Below are 20,676 nucleotides of genomic sequence, written 5' to 3' on the forward strand. Positions count from 1 at the left end.
CATAAACAAGAAATAAATAATGCAGGAACTATTTATTACGGAATAGTTCCAGTATAATAGTTTGATGATGATACAAAGCTAGGTGGCAGTATGCTCTGTGCAGACGACGTCAAAGGATAGAGGCTTGGTGACTGGGTGAGGACATGGCAGATGGAATATAATGTGGAAAACTGTGAGGCATCCACACTGGTGGGGAAGATAATCCAGTGCAATCATTTTACCTGATGAAAGACTGAAGTGTTTTAAAGAGCATGGGTGTCCTAGTGAACCTATCAGTGAAAGTTAATGTAAAGGTACAGCAAGTATTTAAAAGTTGGGCATTATTACAAGAGGACTCGGGTACTAAGAATTGAGATGTTTTTCTGGAGTTACAGAGTGCCTGGTGAGATTATGACTGAAATATTACACAGTGAGGAACTGTGCTGCAGCAGTTTTCCTACTGCCTGACGGTTCCAGGCATCCCTGTGGGCTTGTACTGGATGCTTCTGGTCTCGCCACGTAAGGAAGGACATAATAGCAATGGGGTGCAGTGATTGGCAAGATTGTCCTATGAGGAGAGATTAAATAGACTGGTCCTGAATTCCATGGCGTCCTGAATAACAAGTAATACCATCGAAACACAGTTTAAAGTTCTTATGAGATTTGACAGGATAGGTGTGGGAATGATGTTTCCCCTGGATAGATTGTCCAGAATGAAGTCACAGGATCTTTGGAATTCGGTGACTCTTTGACTGTTGCTTCTGCTGTTTACTCCCCTCCACCAGCCCTCGACAAAACTTAAAATATGCTTGTTTCCTCACTTTTTTTCCATTTCTGAAGTTGTCATCCTGAAGCATTTGTATTTGATCCTCCACAGTATTCAGAGTGGGAATTTAAACTGGAGGTGGCAGAGTTTTTTTTTTAACGAGGTCGAGTTGCGAGCTCGACATCAACTCAGCACGGATGGAGAGCGCGCTCGGAGCAGTCTGTCACTGGATCGAACTTGGGAACCTCCATTCTCGAGCCCGGCGCTGATCTCACTGTGTCACCAGCCAACCATTGCCTCTGCTTCTCTCTGGAGCAATGCTGCCCGACCTGCTGAGTGTCCTTGATTCTGTGATTGAGTACATTTGGGGTGAAGTCTGTTAGCTTTTTGAATGAGATAATCAGTTTGGTCTTATTGTCATGTGCACAAGTCCAATGAAAAATTTGCTTGAATCAGAATCACAGGGATCAGACTACATAAACTTCAACTAAAATATGAGGGGTATTGTGTTGGTGCAGTGAGGTAATAGATCACCTATGGTCTGTACAGGCAAGAAGGCCCGAATAGTATATCTCCAACTTAAAAGAAAATTAAAAACCACTAAGAAAAGAGAAAAACGCAAACAACAGGAATTCTGCAGATAACAACAGGAATTCTGCAGATGCTGGAAATTCAAGCAACACACAAAGAAGTTGCTGGTGAACGCAGCAGGCCAGGCAGCATCTCTATGAAGAGATCCCTTGTCCATTCGTCCCCCCATCCCTCCCCATTGATCTCCCTCCCGGCACTTATCCGTGTAAGTGGAACAAGTGCTACACATGCCCTTACACTTCCTCCCTTACCACCATTCAGGGCCCCAAACAGTCCTTCCAGGTGAGGCAACACTTCACCTGTGAGTCGGCTGGGGTGATATACTGCGTCCGGTGCTCCCGATGTGGCCTTTTATATATTGGTGAGACCCGACGCAGACTGGGAGACCGCTTTGCTGAACATCTACGTTCTGTCTGCCAGAGAAAGCAGAATCTCCTAGTGGCCACACATTTTAATTCCACATCGCATTCCCATTCTGACATGTCTATCCACGGCCTCCTCTACTGTAAAGATGAAGCCACACTCAGGTTGGAGAAACAACACCTTATATTCTGTCTGGGTAGCCTCCAACCTGATTGGATGAACATTGACTTCTCTAACTTCTGCTAATGCCCCACTTCCCCCTCATACCCCATCTGTTACTTATTTTTATACACACATTCTTTCTCTCACTCTCCTTTTTCTCCCTCTGTCCCTCTGAATATACCCCTTGCCCATCCTCTGGGTCCCCCCCCCACCTCCTTGTCTTTCTTCCCGGACCTCCTGTCCCATGATCCTCTCGTATCCCTTTTGCCTATCACCTGTCCAGCTCTTGGCTCCATCCCTCCCCCTCCTGTCTTCTCCTTTCGTTTTGGATCTCCCCCTCCCCCTCCAACTTTCAAATCCCTTACTCACTCTTCCTTCAGTTAGTCCTGACAAAGGGTCTCGGCCTGAAACGTTGACTGCACCTCTTCCTAGAGATGCTGGCTGGCCTGCTGCGTTCACCAGCAACTTTTATGGGAATTCTGCAGATGCTGGAAATTCAAGCAACCCACATCAAAGTTGCTGGTGAACGCAGCAGGCCAGGCAGCATCTCTAGGAAGAGGTACAGTCGACGTTTCAGGCCAAGACCCTTCGTCAGAACTGTTAAGATCTTGAATAATACACCTAAAATGGTGGAGAAACTCAGCAGGTCAGGTAGCATCTATGGAGAGGAATGAACAGTCAATGTTTTGGGCCCAGACTGGAAAGGAAGCAGAAGTCAGAAACAATTTTCCAATTTCCAGCACGTTTTCTTCACTTAAAAACCTCAGATGTTGGAAATCGGATTTTTTTCCCTCTTTTCCAGTTCTGAAAGGGCGTCCAGCAGAAACATTCATCCTATTTCTCTCACAACAATTGTTCAACTTGCTGGGTGTACCTTCCAGTATTTTACCCCTATCTGTCTGTCTGTATCTTGTTTTACGGCGGTTGGCATCCAGCTTAATGGTGCATTACCGCCACCCTCTGCTCCAGAATGTGCACTAGACATACATTCTAAATCCCTTCACCCAATCTCTCACACACACACACTTCACCCTCCCATCTTTGACCAACCTAGTATCCTATTCCTGTTTATTCGTCATATTCTATAAAAAAACCCTGTACCCCTTAAAAACGCTAAAAGTACCCGGACTTGTGCTCTCTCACCCATGCCCAGCAACCCTTTTAATGTGAATTCCTGCATCCCCAACTCCCTTAATTTATTTCTCATCATCTCTCTCTGTATCCCATACTTCCTGCAACAGTATTTTACCCCTCTCCAGCGTCCACCTTATATATAGGAGGGTAAGGGTAAGGGGGTGGGTTCAGTTTCTGTTACTACCCAGGGTGGGATTTACAATTACTCTTACTGTGTTTGGGCTTGGGTAGCACGTTTATAGCGAGCCGCCGGCAATATTTTGTTAACCCGCCGCTGTTGGTTCGCAGAATCACTGAGCAAGCCGAGAACTTCAGTCTTCCGCGGTAAACAGTAGGGAGAGGGCGGCCCTCGCGGTGCAGAGCCGACAGAAGCTCTGCCCTCGGGGGCGGAGCGGCTCCGCTCGGCACAGCCAGCTCCATACAAGGTGAGGCCGAGTGCTGACGCGAGCTGGCCGCACAATAAAATACCCCCACCCTAGCACAGCCCTGCCCGCCGTGCGGATCGAGTCCATCTGAAACAGAGGCGAGCCGCAGCCGGCATCGTCCCCGCTCAGGATGTCCCAACTCCGGATCAGTCTGCGCGGCCCGGCGCCCTGGGGCTTCAGGCTGGTCGGGGGCAAGGACTTCGAGCAGCCGCTCACCATCTCCAGGGTAAATATTCAGAGGGTAGCCGCGGCGATCGCAGCTCGTCCGGTCCAGCGGGGATGGGGAGGAGGGTTGGATAAGGGGCAGGGAGGTGAGAGAGGAGAGGAGACTGGGGCAGGGAGGACGGGACAAGAAGGGAGAAGGGCATGGGACAGTTTCCGCAACATCTTCGGGTGAGATGGAGAAGGGTGAGTGGACCCTGAGAGCTTAGGGAGGGTTTGCTCCTAGAGGGTGTTCCTCTATCTCCCTTAAGGTGGGGCATCTCTTTTCTTTTGGTCGATTCCCAACTCTCCTGGACTGAGAACTCTGAGGGTGAGGAAAGGTCCTGGAGCTGCTGGTAAGGTGGTGGTAGAGGATCATGGGGGTTGACAGGGGGATGTGGAGCATGCACTGGGAAAAGGGTCTATACTCCAAACTTTAATTGTGGGTGAGTGGATGGAGAAGTTCGTTAATTGTTGAGAATTAGAATGTTGCTGTGAGGGTGACACCCATTGCTTGCAGTCGGTTACTTCCTTCATTTGCTGTGGGGAAGGGGATAATGGTACTCTCACTGAAAGGTTCTGTCCCAGCACTAAATGGGCCCTTTTACACACTGGGTTAACTCGGTGGTGTGGGGTGAGTAGTTTGTGGTTGAGGATTGATACTGGATGTAAATGATGCTTGGAGTGGGTAGTGGAGTCTGTACGCTGGGCTATATGGTAGTTGGAGTTATTTATCAGCTCAGATGCACTGTTAACTGATTCTAATGTGGGTTTGAAATAGAGCTCATAGCTGCTATTGTCTGATACACTGGACCTGGGTTTGTACTGGTAGGTACAGGCTCACCTTTGAGTATAAATGACTGAGTAAACAGGTTACTTTATCCCTCATTGTAAGTGCTGAGTTTTGGTGCTATGTGTGATTTTTTTTCAGTGATCACTTTTCCCCCCATGGGTGTTGAACTGACAGCTCCCGAGATGGTAATGAAGTTAAAAAGAACACACCTTCATAAAAGAACCAGATGTACACTCAGTGGCCACTTTATTAGGTACATCTGTACACCTGCTGGTTCATGTAAATATCTAACCAGCTAATCATGTGGTAGCAACCCAATGCATTAAAAGCATACAGACATGGTCAATTGGTCCAGACCAAACATCAGAATGGGGAGGGAATGTGATCCTAAGTGACTCTGACTGTGGAATGATTGCTGGTGCCAGGCGGGGTGGTTCAAGTATCTCAGAAACAGCTGAACACTTGAATTTTCACACATAACAGTCTCTAGAGGTTGCGGGGAATGGTGCAAAAAACAGTGAGTGACAATTCTGTGGGTGAGAGGTCTGAGGTGAATCGCCAGACTGGTTCAAGCTGACAGGAAGGTGACAGTAACTCAAATAGTCACAACAGCGGCGTGCAAAACACCTCTGAATGTATGACACATGGAACCTTGAAATAGATGGGCTAAGCAGCAGAAAACCATGAACATGCGCTCAGATGCCATGTTATTAGATGCAGGAGGTACCTGATAAAGTGGCTGCTGAGGTAATATCCAGGTGGAAAGTGATTACATTTCATTGCAGAAAGACTGAGCAGTGTGGCTAATTGTAAGTGGGACTGAGTAGGGGGCTCCCATTAGGAGAGGATAAAGGCCCAATGGATTGACTACTCGGGCTGTGGTTCTTGGACAAACTGAACTCTCTGATGATGCGCTCTGCTTCTGAGGAGGGTATTGAAACCAGGTGCTTCTCAGCAATAGGAGGAAGGATGCCTGATGTGACTAAGCATTAGGTCATAAGACTAGCTTGGGGATTTTTTGCGTGCCTGTTCCTGACCTCATCTTGGATGTGCAAAGATCCAAAATGTTCAGACTGGCTGGATCAGGAAAGCAGAATGTGTGAATTTAACTCATATTTGTATAACACTTCTCACAATCATACAGCAGCCAAAATGCTTTGCAGCCAATGTAAGCTCTTGAAATCATGATCATAATGTAATGATTATAATTATTTTGAAAGCTGGGCTGGCTGCAACAATAAAGTTAGGATAACTTTCTAGTTTCTTCAGGAATAGTAGAGCATTTGACTTAACTGCATAAATTTGTCATACAGTTGTTACAATACAAAATGAGGTTACTTGACCCATTCAACATATGATGGCTTTGTGTACAACAATTCAGTGTGTTTCATTCACTGACTGTGCCCCATGGCCCTGTGAACTCTCTCCAGTACTGCCCCAGTTTCTTTCGGGGTCTTCAGTATCCTGCATGGTAGAGAGCACAAGCTCATTACCACTCACCCTGTAGGAAAAGTTCTTCCTTGCATTCTCTCTTATAAAACTATATAGTGCCATCATCAACTTTCTCTCGTTACTTCAACAAAATAGTCATTGGTGGCAGCGGGGAGGGGTGGTTAGTTAAACTGATCTCCGTTTTACAAATACCTGCTGGATCTCCTTAATTAAGTCATTTAGACCTGGTTACTACTTAGGAACAATAATAGAATTATTCTGCATGGAAACATACCCTTTAGTCCAACTCGATCATGCCAAGCAAGGTGCCTACCTGTGCTAGCACCATCTGCCTGCATTTGGCCCATATCTCTAAGCCTTTCCTATCCCTGAACCGGTCCAAGATTCTTTTCAACTTTTAATTGTGCCTGTCTCTACCACCACCTTTGGCAGCTTCATCTATATACTCACTATTCCCTGTCTGCAAAATATTGCCCCTGAGATTCCCTTTAAACCTTTCCCCTCTCACCTTTAATAAATGCCCTCTAGTTTTAGATTCCCTTATCCTGGGAGTGGGGGAAGGAGATGACGGTGACCATCCATCTTCTCTAGTCTTCCCAGTGTTTTATAAACCACTACAAGGTCACCCCTCAGCCTCATTGTTCCAGGCTAAACAGTTCCAGTTGTCTGTCTTCCTGTTATAATTCTGGACCTCCAGCCTTGGCAATGTCCATTTGAATTTTTTCTGCACCATCTCTAGCATAATCGTGTGCTTCCAGATCTGCATGCAACTTACTAGGTGTATTCTCTTCAACATCAAGGCATCTTACGCCTTCTACTTATTGCCCTGACTAATGAAGGCAAGTATGCAATGTCTTCTTCACTACCTTGTCTTAACTGTGTCATGACTTTCACAACATGTACTTGTAATTACTAGGTCTCCCTAACCTACAACACTCATCAGGGTCCTGCTATTTGCTATGTATGCCGTGTCCTGGATTATTCACCCAGAATGCATCAGATGCCAAAGGGACTGGCCTGTAGTTACTTAGGAATGTCCTGCCATCTTTGCTAAAACAATGGTATCGCATTCACCACCTCCCAACATAATAAGGCATCTTCCCTGTGCCTAGTAAAGATTGGAAAGTCCTTCAATTGTCTTCACTCCTACTTCTCTTAAATCTGGGATGTAAGCCACCCAGATCTGGGATTTATCCAGTATACTTATCGCCAGTCTTCTTTGTACCTCCTACCTGTCCAATTTCATTCTAATTATTAGATCTACCATTTCTGCTTCTATTATTTTGTCAGAATCCTTTTCCTTAGTGAATACTGAGACAAAGTACTTGTTGATTGTTTTAGCTTTGCTTGACTTCTGAGCATCTGTCATGTCAGCTTCTAGTCCTTTGCAGGGCCTATCCTGCTTAATACTACCCTCGTACTGTTAACACGCTAATGGATTGTTGGCTTCTCTTTTATATTAACTACCATTCTTTGCTTAAAGTTCCTGCCGTAAGATTGTTCTTTCTCTGTGAACAAAGCAGCAGAGATATCCACACCTGCGAATGCAAACATAACCCACCCCCATGATAGTATAAACTGCAGCCACTGATTTATTGCAGGGTGAACTTGCTCTTAGCCCTGACCTCATCAGTTTCCTCCCTGAAGCTTTCTTTCTAGCCACTCCTTGAAATCAGTCTGTGTGACTAAATTTTGATCATCTATCCTAAAAGTTCGTTATAAACTCTGTCTAGTATTGAATAAGTAGTAATACAACTCTCAGTGTGAGGAGGCCATTCAGCCCTCATTATGCCTTTGTGGCTATTCATCCAGTCCCACCTCTTTTACCTGTATCCATCCCACCTTCCCTTGGCTCTAAGCCTGCTCACTTATGGCCGCTGGTTGATGTTGGACTCTGGCCCTTTAAAGCCGCAAGTTTAAAATTCTGATCCTTGAGTTGAAATCCCCCTGTGGTTTCCTCTTGCCTGTCTCTGTAAACTCCCCCAGCACTACCACTCTCTCTAATCCAGTCCCAGTTTCTTGGAAAGCTAGTTTTTATCATTCCGTCTTTGGCAATTAGACCCCAGGCTCTGTAATACTTAACCTAAATCCCACTTTTTATATAAAAAAAATCTTGTAATAAGATTGAAAACTAGATTCAGCAAAAGTGATCACAGCACTGAATCTCTTAACCATGTATGTGTAAATGCATTGAGTTGCTGTCACATGGCTGATTAGATATTAGATATTTGCATTAACGAGCAGGTATACAGGTGTACCTAAAAGTAAAGTGGCCACTGTGTGCATTTCACTTCAAGATGTTGACCTATTTAAATTTCTTACATCTGTCAGTAATTTATTTTGCTTAATTCCATCCTACTTTTTCAGTTTTCTCTTACTTTTCTGTCTTGCTTTAACTTTAACTCATTTTCTCATTCCAATGATCAGCTTTTCCTTTTATCAATTTTGGTAGTGTTTCCTTCTCACTACATCTCCTGTTTGTTGGATTGAAAGGAAAAACGTTTGTTGATGCTGGGCATTTGGGCAAATTCCAGCTTTCAACTAATTGTTTTTTCTTGTGGGACATCATTATGCTTTTATAATTGGCTCCAACAAGAGAAATCCTTGGTATGATACAGGATGTGGTTTCAGTGTTTGGAATGTTGAGTCTTTGGAGCTTTTTTTAGTTTACAGTGTCTCAAGGTAATGCTTGACATTGTGTAGGTTTGTGGATGCAGAACATTCTTCTACACCATAAGAGGCCTTCATCCCATTGCACTCATTCTGGTCAAAAATGTTACCCACCCTCCCTACACTGTGTCTATAGCCCAGTAGTTCATGACTTTTTGAGTAGGCATGCAAGTGCTTGTTCAATACGCTGAGGTTTCCGCCAGACCCTACCACCCTCTGCGTAAAAATCTACCTCTTCACCTTAACTTAACTTTTTTTATTTACCACTTTTAATCTGTGGTTCCTGATTTTTCTCCTCTCGATTGAGGTCTATCCAATTTTATACACCTCTATTAAATCTCTCCGTGTCCTTTCCTGTTCCACATAAAACAACCCCAGCCAAGATAATATTTACTTAGAGTTACCTCATAACTTTGCAGTCTCACCGATATCCATCTTGGTGTGCTGTCCCTGCAGTGACATATATCTTGTAATGTGATTCTGACGAATGGTCATACAGTCACCATAGATATACAGCAAGGCAACATGCCTTTCAGCCCAGTTCACATATGTCTTGCTGAAGCCCACACATGTCACATCTACAGTACTACCTGGTCCTCATCAGTTTTATTAGTTACCACCTCAAACTACTGAAGCTTGACATTATCCAAAACATTATCCTTGACGTTTGCACCTTGCCCTTAAATTCTCCTGGCTTTCATTCCTCAGGCCTCTCTGCAATATGTACACAGGTGCTGTAGCTGCACTTCAATTTCAACATTCTCTAACAGTTTTAATATTTTCTTCCTGTTTAGTTATGTAGTCAGGAATTCTCTTGCCCTTGTCATGGAAGTGAGTCTCTGTCTGTGCATGAGGAATGGTCAAACATGTTCATGCTTTGTTTTGACTTTGTTTTTATCAGTCTTGCTTCACTCGTTATCTCCCCGAAACACTCCTTTTCCTGTTGAAATTACTTGTCCATTCTTAGACTTGTCTGCTCAGGGTCTAATTATGTGAGTGAGCCAGAATGTTTTTCTTTGCAATACTGAGTTAAAGGCACGAGACAGCACTGCATGTGTATGGAAGGCAAGGTAAAGGGAGAAGTGACGACAAAGGTAGGTTGAATTCAGAATCAGGTTTATTATCACTCACATATATTGTGAAATTTGTTTTTTTGGTAGAGGTACAGTGCAAGATATGAAATTATTGTTACAATAAAAATATAATATAAATAGTGCTAAAGAGGAATAGCAAGGTAGCGGTCATGGGTTCATGTCCATTTCTATTGGCAGAGAGGAAGAGGCTGTTCCTAAAACGTTGAGTATGTACCACCCCTTTGATGGTCGTAGTGAGAAGAGAACATGTTGGAGGTAGTGAGGGTCCTTAATGATGGATGCTGCCTTCTTGAGGCACTGCCTTTTGAAGATGTCCTTGATGGTGGGGAAGTCTACAACCCTTGGAAACCTCTTTTGATCCTATGCATTAGAGGTCTTGATGCAACTAGTCAGAATGATCTCCACCATACATCCATAGTGTGTCGGCTCGCCCACGCGTCAAGCGAACCAGCTCCAAGCAGTCGCGGGCGAGTCCGCAGCCAGCAGCAACCGAGGGGGCAGGGCAGACCTCGGCCCGGAAGCCAACGCCACTTCTGCCCCGCAAAGAGCGGGGGATGCTGGGAGCGGACACTTAAGCGCGCGCAGATAGAAACAGTAAACAGTTCAACCAGACCCTGCTTGACTCAGTGTGTTGCTTTCACTCGTTGCGTATCAGCGCGACCATGATAGAAATTTTCTAGAGTCGTTGATGACAGACCCAATCTCCTCAAACTTCTGTTGAAATATAGCCACTGGTGTGCCTTCTCCTGATTGCATCAATATGTTGGGTCCAAGATAGATCCTCTGAGATGCTGATGCCCAGAAACTGCTCACGCTTTCCACTGCTGACCCTTCAATGAGGACTGCTGTGTGTTCTGTCTCTGACTTCCTGAAGTCCACAGTCAATTCTTGGTCTTGCCGATGTGGAGTGCAAGGGTGTTGTTGCGACACAACTGAACCAGCAAATCTGTTTTACTTCTCATCATCATCATCTGAGATTCTACTAACATCAGTTGTGTTGTCGATGACCTTATAGATGGCATTCGAGCTGTGACTAGCCACAAAGTTATGTGTAGAGAGCGTAGAGCAGTGGGCTAAGCATACATCCTTGAGGTGCATCTGTGTTAGTTCTCAGTGCAGAGGATATGTTATTACTGATCCACACTGACTGGTCTCCTGAGGAAGTGAGGGCTCCAGCTGTAGAGGGAGGTACAGAGGTCGATGTGTTGAAGCTTGCTGATTTGTACTGAGGGGACGCAGAGCTGTAATCAATAAACAGCAGTCTGACATGGGTATTGCAGTTGTCCAGGTGGTCTGTGTGGAACAAAAGACTTGCATTTATTTCACAAACAAGAGAAAATCTGCAGATGCTGGAAATCCAAGCAACACACACAAAAATGCTAGAGGAACTCAGCAGACCAGGCAACATCTATGGGGAAAAAAAGTACAGTCGATATTTCGGACTGAAACCCTTCAGCAGGACTTGCGTTTATTTGATGCCTTCCATAACTGATGCTGGATGCTTTAGTTAATTTATAAACTACTCACTTCCATAAATGGCAGCAGACAAGTGCTTTGATGAACTATTCCAGGTACTGTTTGAAGGAGAAATATTGGCTAAAGAAATGCTCTTCTCTGAACAGACTCAAGATAATTTTAAACATCTTATAGGGTCTGTGCTTCAGTGACTTGTCCAACACTTGGTGCTTCTAGAAGTGCAGCTCCCACTCAGTACCGCAGTAGAGTGCGCAGACTATTGTATTGGGAGGGCCATCTTTGTTTTTGACCAACCAGTGTTGCAGCTCTGTGTGAGTAACATTAGTTCATGGAGGCAATTAGGTCAGTACAATGCTCTGATATCTCCTGTACATAAATAAGGGTCCCATTAGAGCACTAAACACATGCTGACCAGAGCGAAGTGTGATGTTTTGGTGTTAGTTAAAGGCTCCATCTTACAAGTGGGTTGTTGCCAGAGAGCCCAAATTAACTTTTCCCATCCAGGTAGGTATTGGATAAATTCCCAGAAAGCCAAGTACTGCAGATGGTGGAATTTTGAAATAAAATGTGGGTCCAGCAGCATCTGTGCAAATTTGAGAAACCGAGTTGACATATCAATATAACGAAGCGAGTTGTGATAGAATATCACTGACCTGGCACATTGACTCTTTTCCTGTCTCTATAGATGCTGCCTGACTTGCTGAGTATTTCTGGTGTTTCCTGCTTTTACGTTCTCATCTCATTGCCTGCCCTCCCTCTCAGAACCTTCTCCCTGACAGTGACCTGAGCTTTCCAGGTGGGATCTGTTCCTGCCTGTGTGTTGCCCTGGGACATGTGCACAGGAAGATGGAACTGTCTCTTCAGGGCAATGTATTTTCACGGTCAAGAGTTGCCAGAGACTACATTACAGATTTGTAATTGCTGATCGTTCTGAAAATCCACAAGCTGCTGACTCAAGGATGGGAGTGTGATGATAAAGCCACAAGTGTTTGGAAGAAAGTGAATGTTGAGTTAGTCAGAATTTGGCAGAAAGTGGAATGATATAGAAAGCCTCAAGTTCTAACTGTGGTCGCATTCCAACATGTTTGAACAGACAATGTGCCCATCCTGCCTCTGCCTCTGGTAGTAATGCTGCATTATCCAGGATATAAACTGTGTCTTCACGTGTCCCTATGTGGCAGCGACACTGGGATTTGTTGCTCTCCTAACTCATCAGTTGGTCTCTCGTTACCCATAGTTTGGTGTCCTTGTCATTTGAATCTGAACTTACAGTTACAACTAAGGATCAAATCTGAAAGGGAACAAAAGCCTGTAGAGGGAAGATATGCATTGTGGGCAGGCATTTCCCAGAGGGAGATGAAATCATAGGCTGACGCAATTGTCTAATCCTTTGAATTCCCTTCAGGGTAATAACTTGCTTTTATAAAAGAGCCTTGTTGTGCTATTTCAGCCCCCTGTGGGTGTAATCCACTGTTATTTCTGTTATCTTCCATTGTTATTTCTGAAAGATGTATGACCCCCTGAACACTAACTTATTCCTATTTTTGTGCTGCTTATTTATTTTCGTAACTTGTAGTAAATTCTTACATCTTGCATTGTAATACTGCCACCAAACAACAAATTTCACGACATCTGTCAGTGATCAGCTTCCAGGGTAATTAGGTCTTTACTCAGCCTTTGATAGAATCATAAAATCACGGATAGATACCACATGGGAATGGGCTACCTCATCCCATTTTATTTTTCCCACATTCCCCTCTGTTCCACTTTATATTCTACCATTAGTCCTATGCTGGAAAGAAGCCATTTTGTTCATTTGTTATGTGGTGTGTCATATTACGTAGGCGATCATAGCCTTTCCAAGACCATGATTGTTCTGAGCAAATTTTTGTGCAGGAGCAGTTTGCCGTTGCCTTCGTCTGGGCAGTGTCTTTACAAGACAGGTGACCTCGCCATTATCAATACTCTTAAGAGATTGTCTGCCAGGCGTCAGTTTTGCATAACCAGGACTTGTGATATCACCACTTGCTCCCATGGCTTCACATGACCCTGATCGAGAGGCTAAGCAGGTGCTACACCTTGCTTGAGGGTGACCTGCAGGCTAATGGGGGGGAAGGACCACTTTAGACCTCCTTTGGTAGAGACGTATCTTTAACCCGCTATCCCAGAAGCTATTTACAATGACCAATTAACTTACCAACCTGTGCATCTTCAGGATGTGGAAGAAAACTGCAGGACCCAGAGAAAACTTGCATTGTCACATGCAAACTCCACATGGACGGTGACTGGAGTCAGCTTTGAACGTAGGTCATTGGAGCTGCAACTTCACTGTGCCACACTGGCATCCCACCAAATCCTCCATTCTGGAGACTGACCCATCAAACTCCCTCTACAGATTTTTCAGAGGTATGGTAAAATGAACTTGGAATTTCTAGGCCACGGTAGGCTGGGATCCAATATGGGTCAATAGGGTGCAGGATGTTGGGGTAATGTGACTTCCTGTGAGATGTGAAGTAGACAGTGCAGTTTTATTTATTTTTTAAAAAAGGCATTGATGCTGGTCAAGTGCAATCAAGTACTCCAAAGGCAGGGTTAGTCACACTGTGATGCCACGTTGTTACCACAGGGCAGATGAAGATTACGTTACACTCCTTCCCGTGTTATCACGCTAATAAACCTTAACCATGTCTCTTAGAGACATTTGCTTTTACATCTACCTGTCCATTCTAGCCACTATCTAACCCGTGGTCTTTTGAGATAGAAAATTGTATTTTGTATTTAATTTCTTCTCATCATTCTGTTTGTGAAGTACTCAGTGTTCCAGAATGAACAAATTGTGTCTCAATTAGTCTGAACCTCTGAGGAATGTCCCATTTTTGGAGATCGTGACTATACATTTGATATGTTTGAGGCCTTTGATGTAAGGAGCAAGCTGAAATTAAACTAGTGAATTTATTTTTTCTGTCAAAGGGTTATGGGACTCAGATGAAATCTGAACTCTAATGACTATGTTCAAACGAGAATTGAGGATTTTGAAATTGTTTGAAGCTGCCTGGGGAAAGTCTGTAGATGAAAAGGAAGGATGAACTGAAGCTAAAATGATGTAATGGGAAAATGCCCGGGAGGAGCTTTCTCCCCAGGGACTAACTAGGTCAGCTATACTCTTTCTAGTGAGTCCTTGTGTGTGAGTTCAAAATATTTCTTTATTTAAAGTTGCCAGTAATTGCAGTTTCTAACCTGTTTGCTGATTTGGAGCAGAGAAAGTGAAGATGAAGAGAAGCACAAGGAGAAGCTTGGCTTAGGTGATCTTTTTGTGGGCAAAGACTGAAACTCTAATGCAGGTTCAATGATGAAGCAGTTCAGAGTACATTAAAAGAATTGTACTCAACTGGACTTACTGCTGCTTAACTCTTCAAGTGTGGGAATTCAGGGCATGTGAGGATATGTCAGCGGTGGGAGAAGAGCTATAACTTGTCTCAACTTGCTTATTGAAGACTCAGTGCAATGTGTGCAAGAAAGTGCAAGAAGTTGGTCTTGGCATTTCCCGAGTATCAATGTTGCTGGATAATGCAGTAGGCAGATGTATATACTTGTTATAGAGCTGAGATGCTCTTCTCTCCGCCCTGGGGGAGCAGATGAAAAGCAGCATTCTCAGTTCTTTTGAGCATCTGGGGACAACTTGAGTTATAGAGTCAGGTTGCATAGATGAGAACATCATTCCCTGGACTCCAGAATCAAGGGATATCTTACAAAGGTGTGCAGATAGGTGAATGCATAAAGGCTCCCCCCCCCCCCCCACCCCAGGTTGGGTGAAACTAGAACTAGAGGTAATAGGTTGAGGGTGAAAGGTGAAATATTTGAGGGGAACCTGTGAAGAAACTTCACAGAATGGGTGGTGTGGAACGAATTGTCCATGGAGGTGGTAGTTGTGTGTTCAATTGTAACACTTCAGGGAAGTTTGGATAGGTACATGGATGAAAGGGTTATGGAGGGCTGTCATCCATCTGCTGGTAGTTGGGAATAGGTCGATAATCAGGTCGGCATGGACTAAATGTGTCAACGGGCCAGTTACTGTGCTGTAGTACTCTATGACTATGAGAAATACAACTCTGTCTCTGCAGTGGGATTTTTGTTAGCACAGCATTGTCCTAGTGCCGAACTCTACTAAATGATGTCAACAGTACAACACTTTACATATCTGCAGCACTCGCTGGTCCAAATACCAATTCTTTTTTTACTGATGGACAGCAGCTATTGAGACTCAATCCTTTGCAAATGTGCTGTTTAAGCTAGATGGACTCTTTACTGACAACAGCCCTGCTCCTTCCTTAAACATTGCTCACACTAAATAGAGAGTTTTCCTTGCATCTTTAATTACCTTTATATACTCAAAATTGACCTGGAAGGATGGGCCTACACCTGACGACACTTCTACTGACTGAGCGGGAGATAAACCACTAGAGATCACAGAAATTGTGGGACCCAGCTGGGACTAGGCAAAGGAGTACATCACCTCCAGCTTACATGAACAAAAAGCTAAAAAGCATCTGTGAGAGGCAATGTCCACACAGACACAGCTTTTTAAGACGCCTCATTGAGTGACCTCAAGTACAGGATTTCATGTGTACTTGGAATATTTATTGGCAGAGAATGGGGTGATGAACTTTCTTTGCTTCGTAGTCTCAGATCATTTCAGGGTGCTGCTGACCTCTGCCACATTTCAGTTTTCTGCTCACTGCTGTGTTAAGGAGGTCCCACAAGCTCCAACGTCACTGAGAGGAGATTTCATCTACATCATTTCGTAGGGGTCACTCTGGGGATTCAATTTGGCTGCATTGCCCCTGCAATGCAGACACTCAGATGACACTTTGCAGGGACTTCCTGCCAGGAATGTGACAGTAGCTCTGCCCATGGCAGGGGTTTTAGCACTGTAGGTGCCTTGCTTCTCACGCACCTTTGTGCTTTGTGAATGTTCTGTACACCATAGTCCCGAAGCTGCTGAATTCTCAATAATTGCACATGACACTATTCACATTGTGAGCAGGTGTATCTGCTGTGCATGCTTTAGAAAGTCCACCATTCGAGCTTGGGAGAAGACATCTGAAGGATAAGTTCTAGGAGTTTCTGAGATGATTAAGTGGAGGGGAGGAGTCCACATAATTAGCACCTTATCTGCTGAGAAAAAGCCTTTGGGAAGTGAAGAATTAGCAAAGCATAGCACCATTTCCTTTGCAGAATGAGCAACATGCTTAATTGTTTGGTCGGGTAAAACAGACTTGGATTTTTTTTTTCCCTCCCAGAAACTGTTGAATGGTGAAATTAGAGAAGTTTAGGAGCTTTCTGTGTGTATGGGGTGGGATGTTGAGTGGTGTTTCTCCTCTGTAATGTTTTCTGTTGTATAATAGACTGACATGGGTTTTAGAAAAAACAGAAATATTCCCATGGAGAGCCACAGCCTCCGGAGAGCTGTTGATCAGCACCATGGAGGGTACATCTCCTTTATGATGGGTATAATCTGCATCAGACAGGTTAACCAAGGTTAAGGGCAATGTCTTGGTTGTTGTACTATCAGGACACTAGACCCACCCCAAGCTCCTTTCAGCAGGTCGGACATGGTGTCTCCCTCAAATGGTGTTTGAGTTGTGGTGGAGGGATACAGTATAACCAAGCAGATGGCATACGCAATACCCTATATCCAATTTGTATCACCAACATTAGCTGGTAATTGGGTGGTTGCTGCTGAATTGCCATTCAGTAATGTGTAACATGAGGCAGAAGATGACTGTGGTGTGCCTTGTATAATGTATGGCTCGGGTGAGGTGATGATCGTGTAGTTAGAGAATGCAGAATTTTGAAAATAAAACAGCATAGTGGAAAATGCTGTATATAGACCATAGAAATCTACAGCACATTACAGGCCCTTCAGCCCACAATGTTGTGCCGACCATGTAACCTACCCTGGAAACTGCCTAGAATAAGTTCAGATGGAAAATATGGAGAGAAAACTGTCATTGATCTGGAATAGTAACTTTCTCCACAGGTGCTGCCTGGGCTGAGTATATACCCTCGCCACCCCCCGCCATCTTTCCAGCCCTGATGAAGGGTGACGGCCTGAAATGTCAACTTTTCATTTTCCTTCATGAATACTGCCTAAATTGATGAGTTCTTCCAGTATTTTGTGGGTGTTGCTCAAGATTTCCAGTGCCTGCAGTCTCTCTTGTGTCTATATCCAGCATTTTCTGCTTTTACTTGGGCTGAGAAACAGGTTTCTGAGTAAAGTTCCCAACTGTATTGGGTTTTCTAAATAAAATTAACAAATAAAAGAAATGTAAAGTACAGACTGACAGCAGGTGTGTGTTGTTTTAAAGTGGTTTTGATGAATCCCCAAGTGGTGTATGTGTGTGTGTGGTGGGGCAGAGTGGGTGGGATTGCTTTTAAAAACTGGGGGGGGGTGTGGGGGATAAACACTTTTGCGGTTTTAAGGTGTGGGACAAATCTGGTAGAAGAGCAGCTCCCAGTCCACCGTCAAATTGAAGTACATACCAATAACAATGCAGTTCAACTCTGTGAATTTGTGTCCTGTCATGGTTAAAGGTATTGTAGGTCCTGGCAATGCATTTGAATCTTGGAAGCAGTTTTGAAAACTGGAGTTATGGTCAGAATATTTCAGGCAGAAATAAAGTCTGCCCCACGTGCTTTAAACATTTCAAAGGTCAATGTGCATCAGTGATTTCCTGTTTGGGCTGTGTTTGATGTTATAAAAAGGTAAAGCCAAGTCATTTTGTTTTGTTTATTGTTGCCTGTGAGGGGGAATTAGGATTATGTTTCATAGAACTGGCCAAAAGCAAGCAATCATAGTATCAAAGTACTCAGTCTGTTAGCCATGTCACATCTGCACCAGATCGGAGGAATTTGCTCATTTAGGTCACTTCCTTACCCATCCTTTACAGTCCAGCCAGTTGCTCTTCTTCTGCTACACCAACACTGAAAGTTTCTCTAAAGAGTAGCATACTTTCTTTTGCTGCTAACTTAACCAACAATATTTATTAGTGAGTATATTGTCATTGTTTACTCACCCAATGAAATACAAAAGTAGATTGTGAAGCAGTGACATGTGAGAACATATCCTTGGGAAAAGTTGAACGCAATAGGAAAGGCTGTGGGGTGTTGAGGAATGTTAGTAAATAACAAAATTCTGGCCGTAATCTTTCAGACATATGGAACTTGGCCAGGAGCTGGTGTTGCCAATGTAACATATGTTCAAGAAGATAACTTGAGTAATGCATTGCCTTCAGTAAAGCTCTCTCTGCCCAAGGTTGCTCATACATAAGTTTCCCTGATTTTCCATACATGAGGGGTATCATCCTGGCTGACCACTACCTTATCTTTTAGATCTTCTCCATCTCTTTGCAGTTGGTCTGATTGTTTAACACCTAGCAATGGTGAAGCTGCAGTTACCTTTTATCTAACAGTTGGGAGAGACTAAAGCTAGAGAATCAATATAGCAGAGACAGACCATTCTACCCATTGACACCTTTCTGGCTGCTTGTCAAGGATTCTGTTCATTTTTGTTTCCAGTCCTCTTGCCCCTCAGTTCTTTAAATTATCTTCCTTTATGTTCTTACCTAACTCCCTTTTTAAAGCCACCATTTCTCTTGCCCACCCTCCATGACTTTGTCACATAGAATGGTTTTTAATAATTTCATTTCCTTCTTGCTCACTTATTCCCTACCCCTCAAACCATCATTCCCACTCCCTTGTCTTAGAGTACTACAGCACAGAAACGACCTGTTGGCACACCTAGTCGGTGCTGAGCTGCCTATTCCAATTCTCCTGCACCTGGACCCTGGACCCTCCATGCCCTTCCCATCTATGTACATATCCAAACTTCTCTTAAGTGTTGAAATCAAACCCGTATTCACCTCCACTGGCAGCTCATTACACATTCTCATCACCCTCTGAATGAAGAATTTCTTCTGTTCCCCTTAAACATTTTACCTTTCACCCTTAACCCATGACCTCTATTTCTAATCTCACCCAACCTCAGTGGAAAAAATCCTTACATATACCCTACTTATACCCTTCATAATTTTGTATACCTCTTATCAAATTTCCCTCCATTTTCCAAACTTCATGGAATAAAGACCTCACTTATTCAACCTTTCCCTATAACTTAGGTCCTCAACACCTGGCAATATCCTTATAAATTTTTTCTATACTCTCTCAATCTTATTGACATCTTTCCTGTAGGTAAGTAACTAGAACTGTACACAATATTCCAAATTAAGCCTTACCAATTTTAGCATAACATCCCAATTACTGTACAAAGTACTTTGATTTATGAAGTCCAGTGTTCCAAGAGCTCTTTTTACTACCCCATCTACCTGAGATGCCACTTTCGAGGAATTATGGATCTCTATTTCCAGGTCCCTCTGACTACCTCAGTGTCCTCAATGCCCTACTGTTCAGTGTGTGAGCCATATCCTGGTTTGTTCCCTCTAAGTGCAATATCTTACACTTGTTTGCATTAAACTGCATTTGCCATTTTGCAGCCAATTTTTCCAGCTGGTCCAGATCACACTGCAAGCTTTGATAGCATTCCTCGCTGTCCACTACACCCTCAATCTTGGTGTCATCTGCAAATTTGTTGATCCGGTTTACCATATTATCATCCAGATTATTGATATAGATGACAAACAATGGGCCCAGCACCAACGCCTGCAGCACACCACTAGTCACAGGCCTCCATCTACTTCCACTCTGATTTTTCTCACAAAGCCTATGTCGAATATAATTTACTGCCTCATCTGAGTGCCAAGTGACTAAGCCTTTTTGACGAAACTCCCACTGGGATCCTGTCAAAGGTCTTGCTGAAGTCCACGTAGACAACAGACTCTGCCTTTCCATCATCAACTTGCATGGTAACCTCCTCGAAAAACTGTGACAGAGATTTGACACGATCTACCTTGCACAAAGCCATGTTGACTGTCCCTAATCAGTCTCTGTCTAACCAAATACTTGTATGTCCAGTCCCTTAGAATACCTTTCAATAACTTACCCACTACTGATATCAGACACCCTGTCCTATAATTTCCCAGCTTGTTCTTAAGCCTTTTTAAACAACAGAACAACATCAGCTACTCACCAATCCTCTGGAACCTTGTCTTCTGCTGGAGCCCTCGCAACTTCTGTGCCAGCCTCTCACAAGCTCTGAGGGAATACCTTTATAGACCCCGTGGATTTATCCACACTAATTTGCCTCAAGACAGCAAACACTTCCTCTTCTATAATTAATATACAGTTCATGGACCTCTCACTGTCATTCCACTGTGGCACCTTGTACATTTTCCACCTTCCTTCACTCCATCTCTAGGATTTTCTTCTGAAACCTCTTCATGGTTTTTATATTCCTTCTCTCCTTTAAAGAATCCACCCTCCCCATCTTTTTGGAGAAGAGATGTGCCGTGTGTATTGAAAACTGAAGAGTGAGGGGACTGGAGGAGCCTTTACCTCAATTTAACGAGTCGTTAACAATTCAGTGATCACCAATTTAGTACCCGTGCACTAAAG

At 43.8% G+C, this 20,676-nt stretch overlaps 1 protein-coding gene across 3 annotated transcripts in view; it reads left to right on the top strand.

Moving 5' to 3' along the window:
• The first annotated feature begins 3,362 nt into the window (after window positions 1–3,362).
• Window positions 3,363–20,676, top strand: part of pdlim1 (PDZ and LIM domain 1 (elfin)) — an 84,342-nt gene continuing 67,028 nt past the window's right edge. Inside the window, exon 1 of one of the 3 annotated variants that reach the window (XM_072282446.1) lies at window positions 3,363–3,646. In XM_072282446.1, the coding sequence (XP_072138547.1) occupies window positions 3,551–3,646 (96 nt within the window). In that variant the 5' untranslated portion in view covers window positions 3,363–3,550. The remainder of the gene's footprint in view (window positions 3,647–20,676) is intronic. The other 2 variants (XM_072282449.1, XM_072282447.1) reach the window with 2 other exon arrangements.

The sequence above is a fragment of the Mobula birostris genome, chromosome 18, assembly GCF_030028105.1.
Source record: "Mobula birostris isolate sMobBir1 chromosome 18, sMobBir1.hap1, whole genome shotgun sequence".
NCBI classification, from domain to species: Eukaryota; Metazoa; Chordata; class Chondrichthyes; order Myliobatiformes; family Myliobatidae; genus Mobula; species Mobula birostris.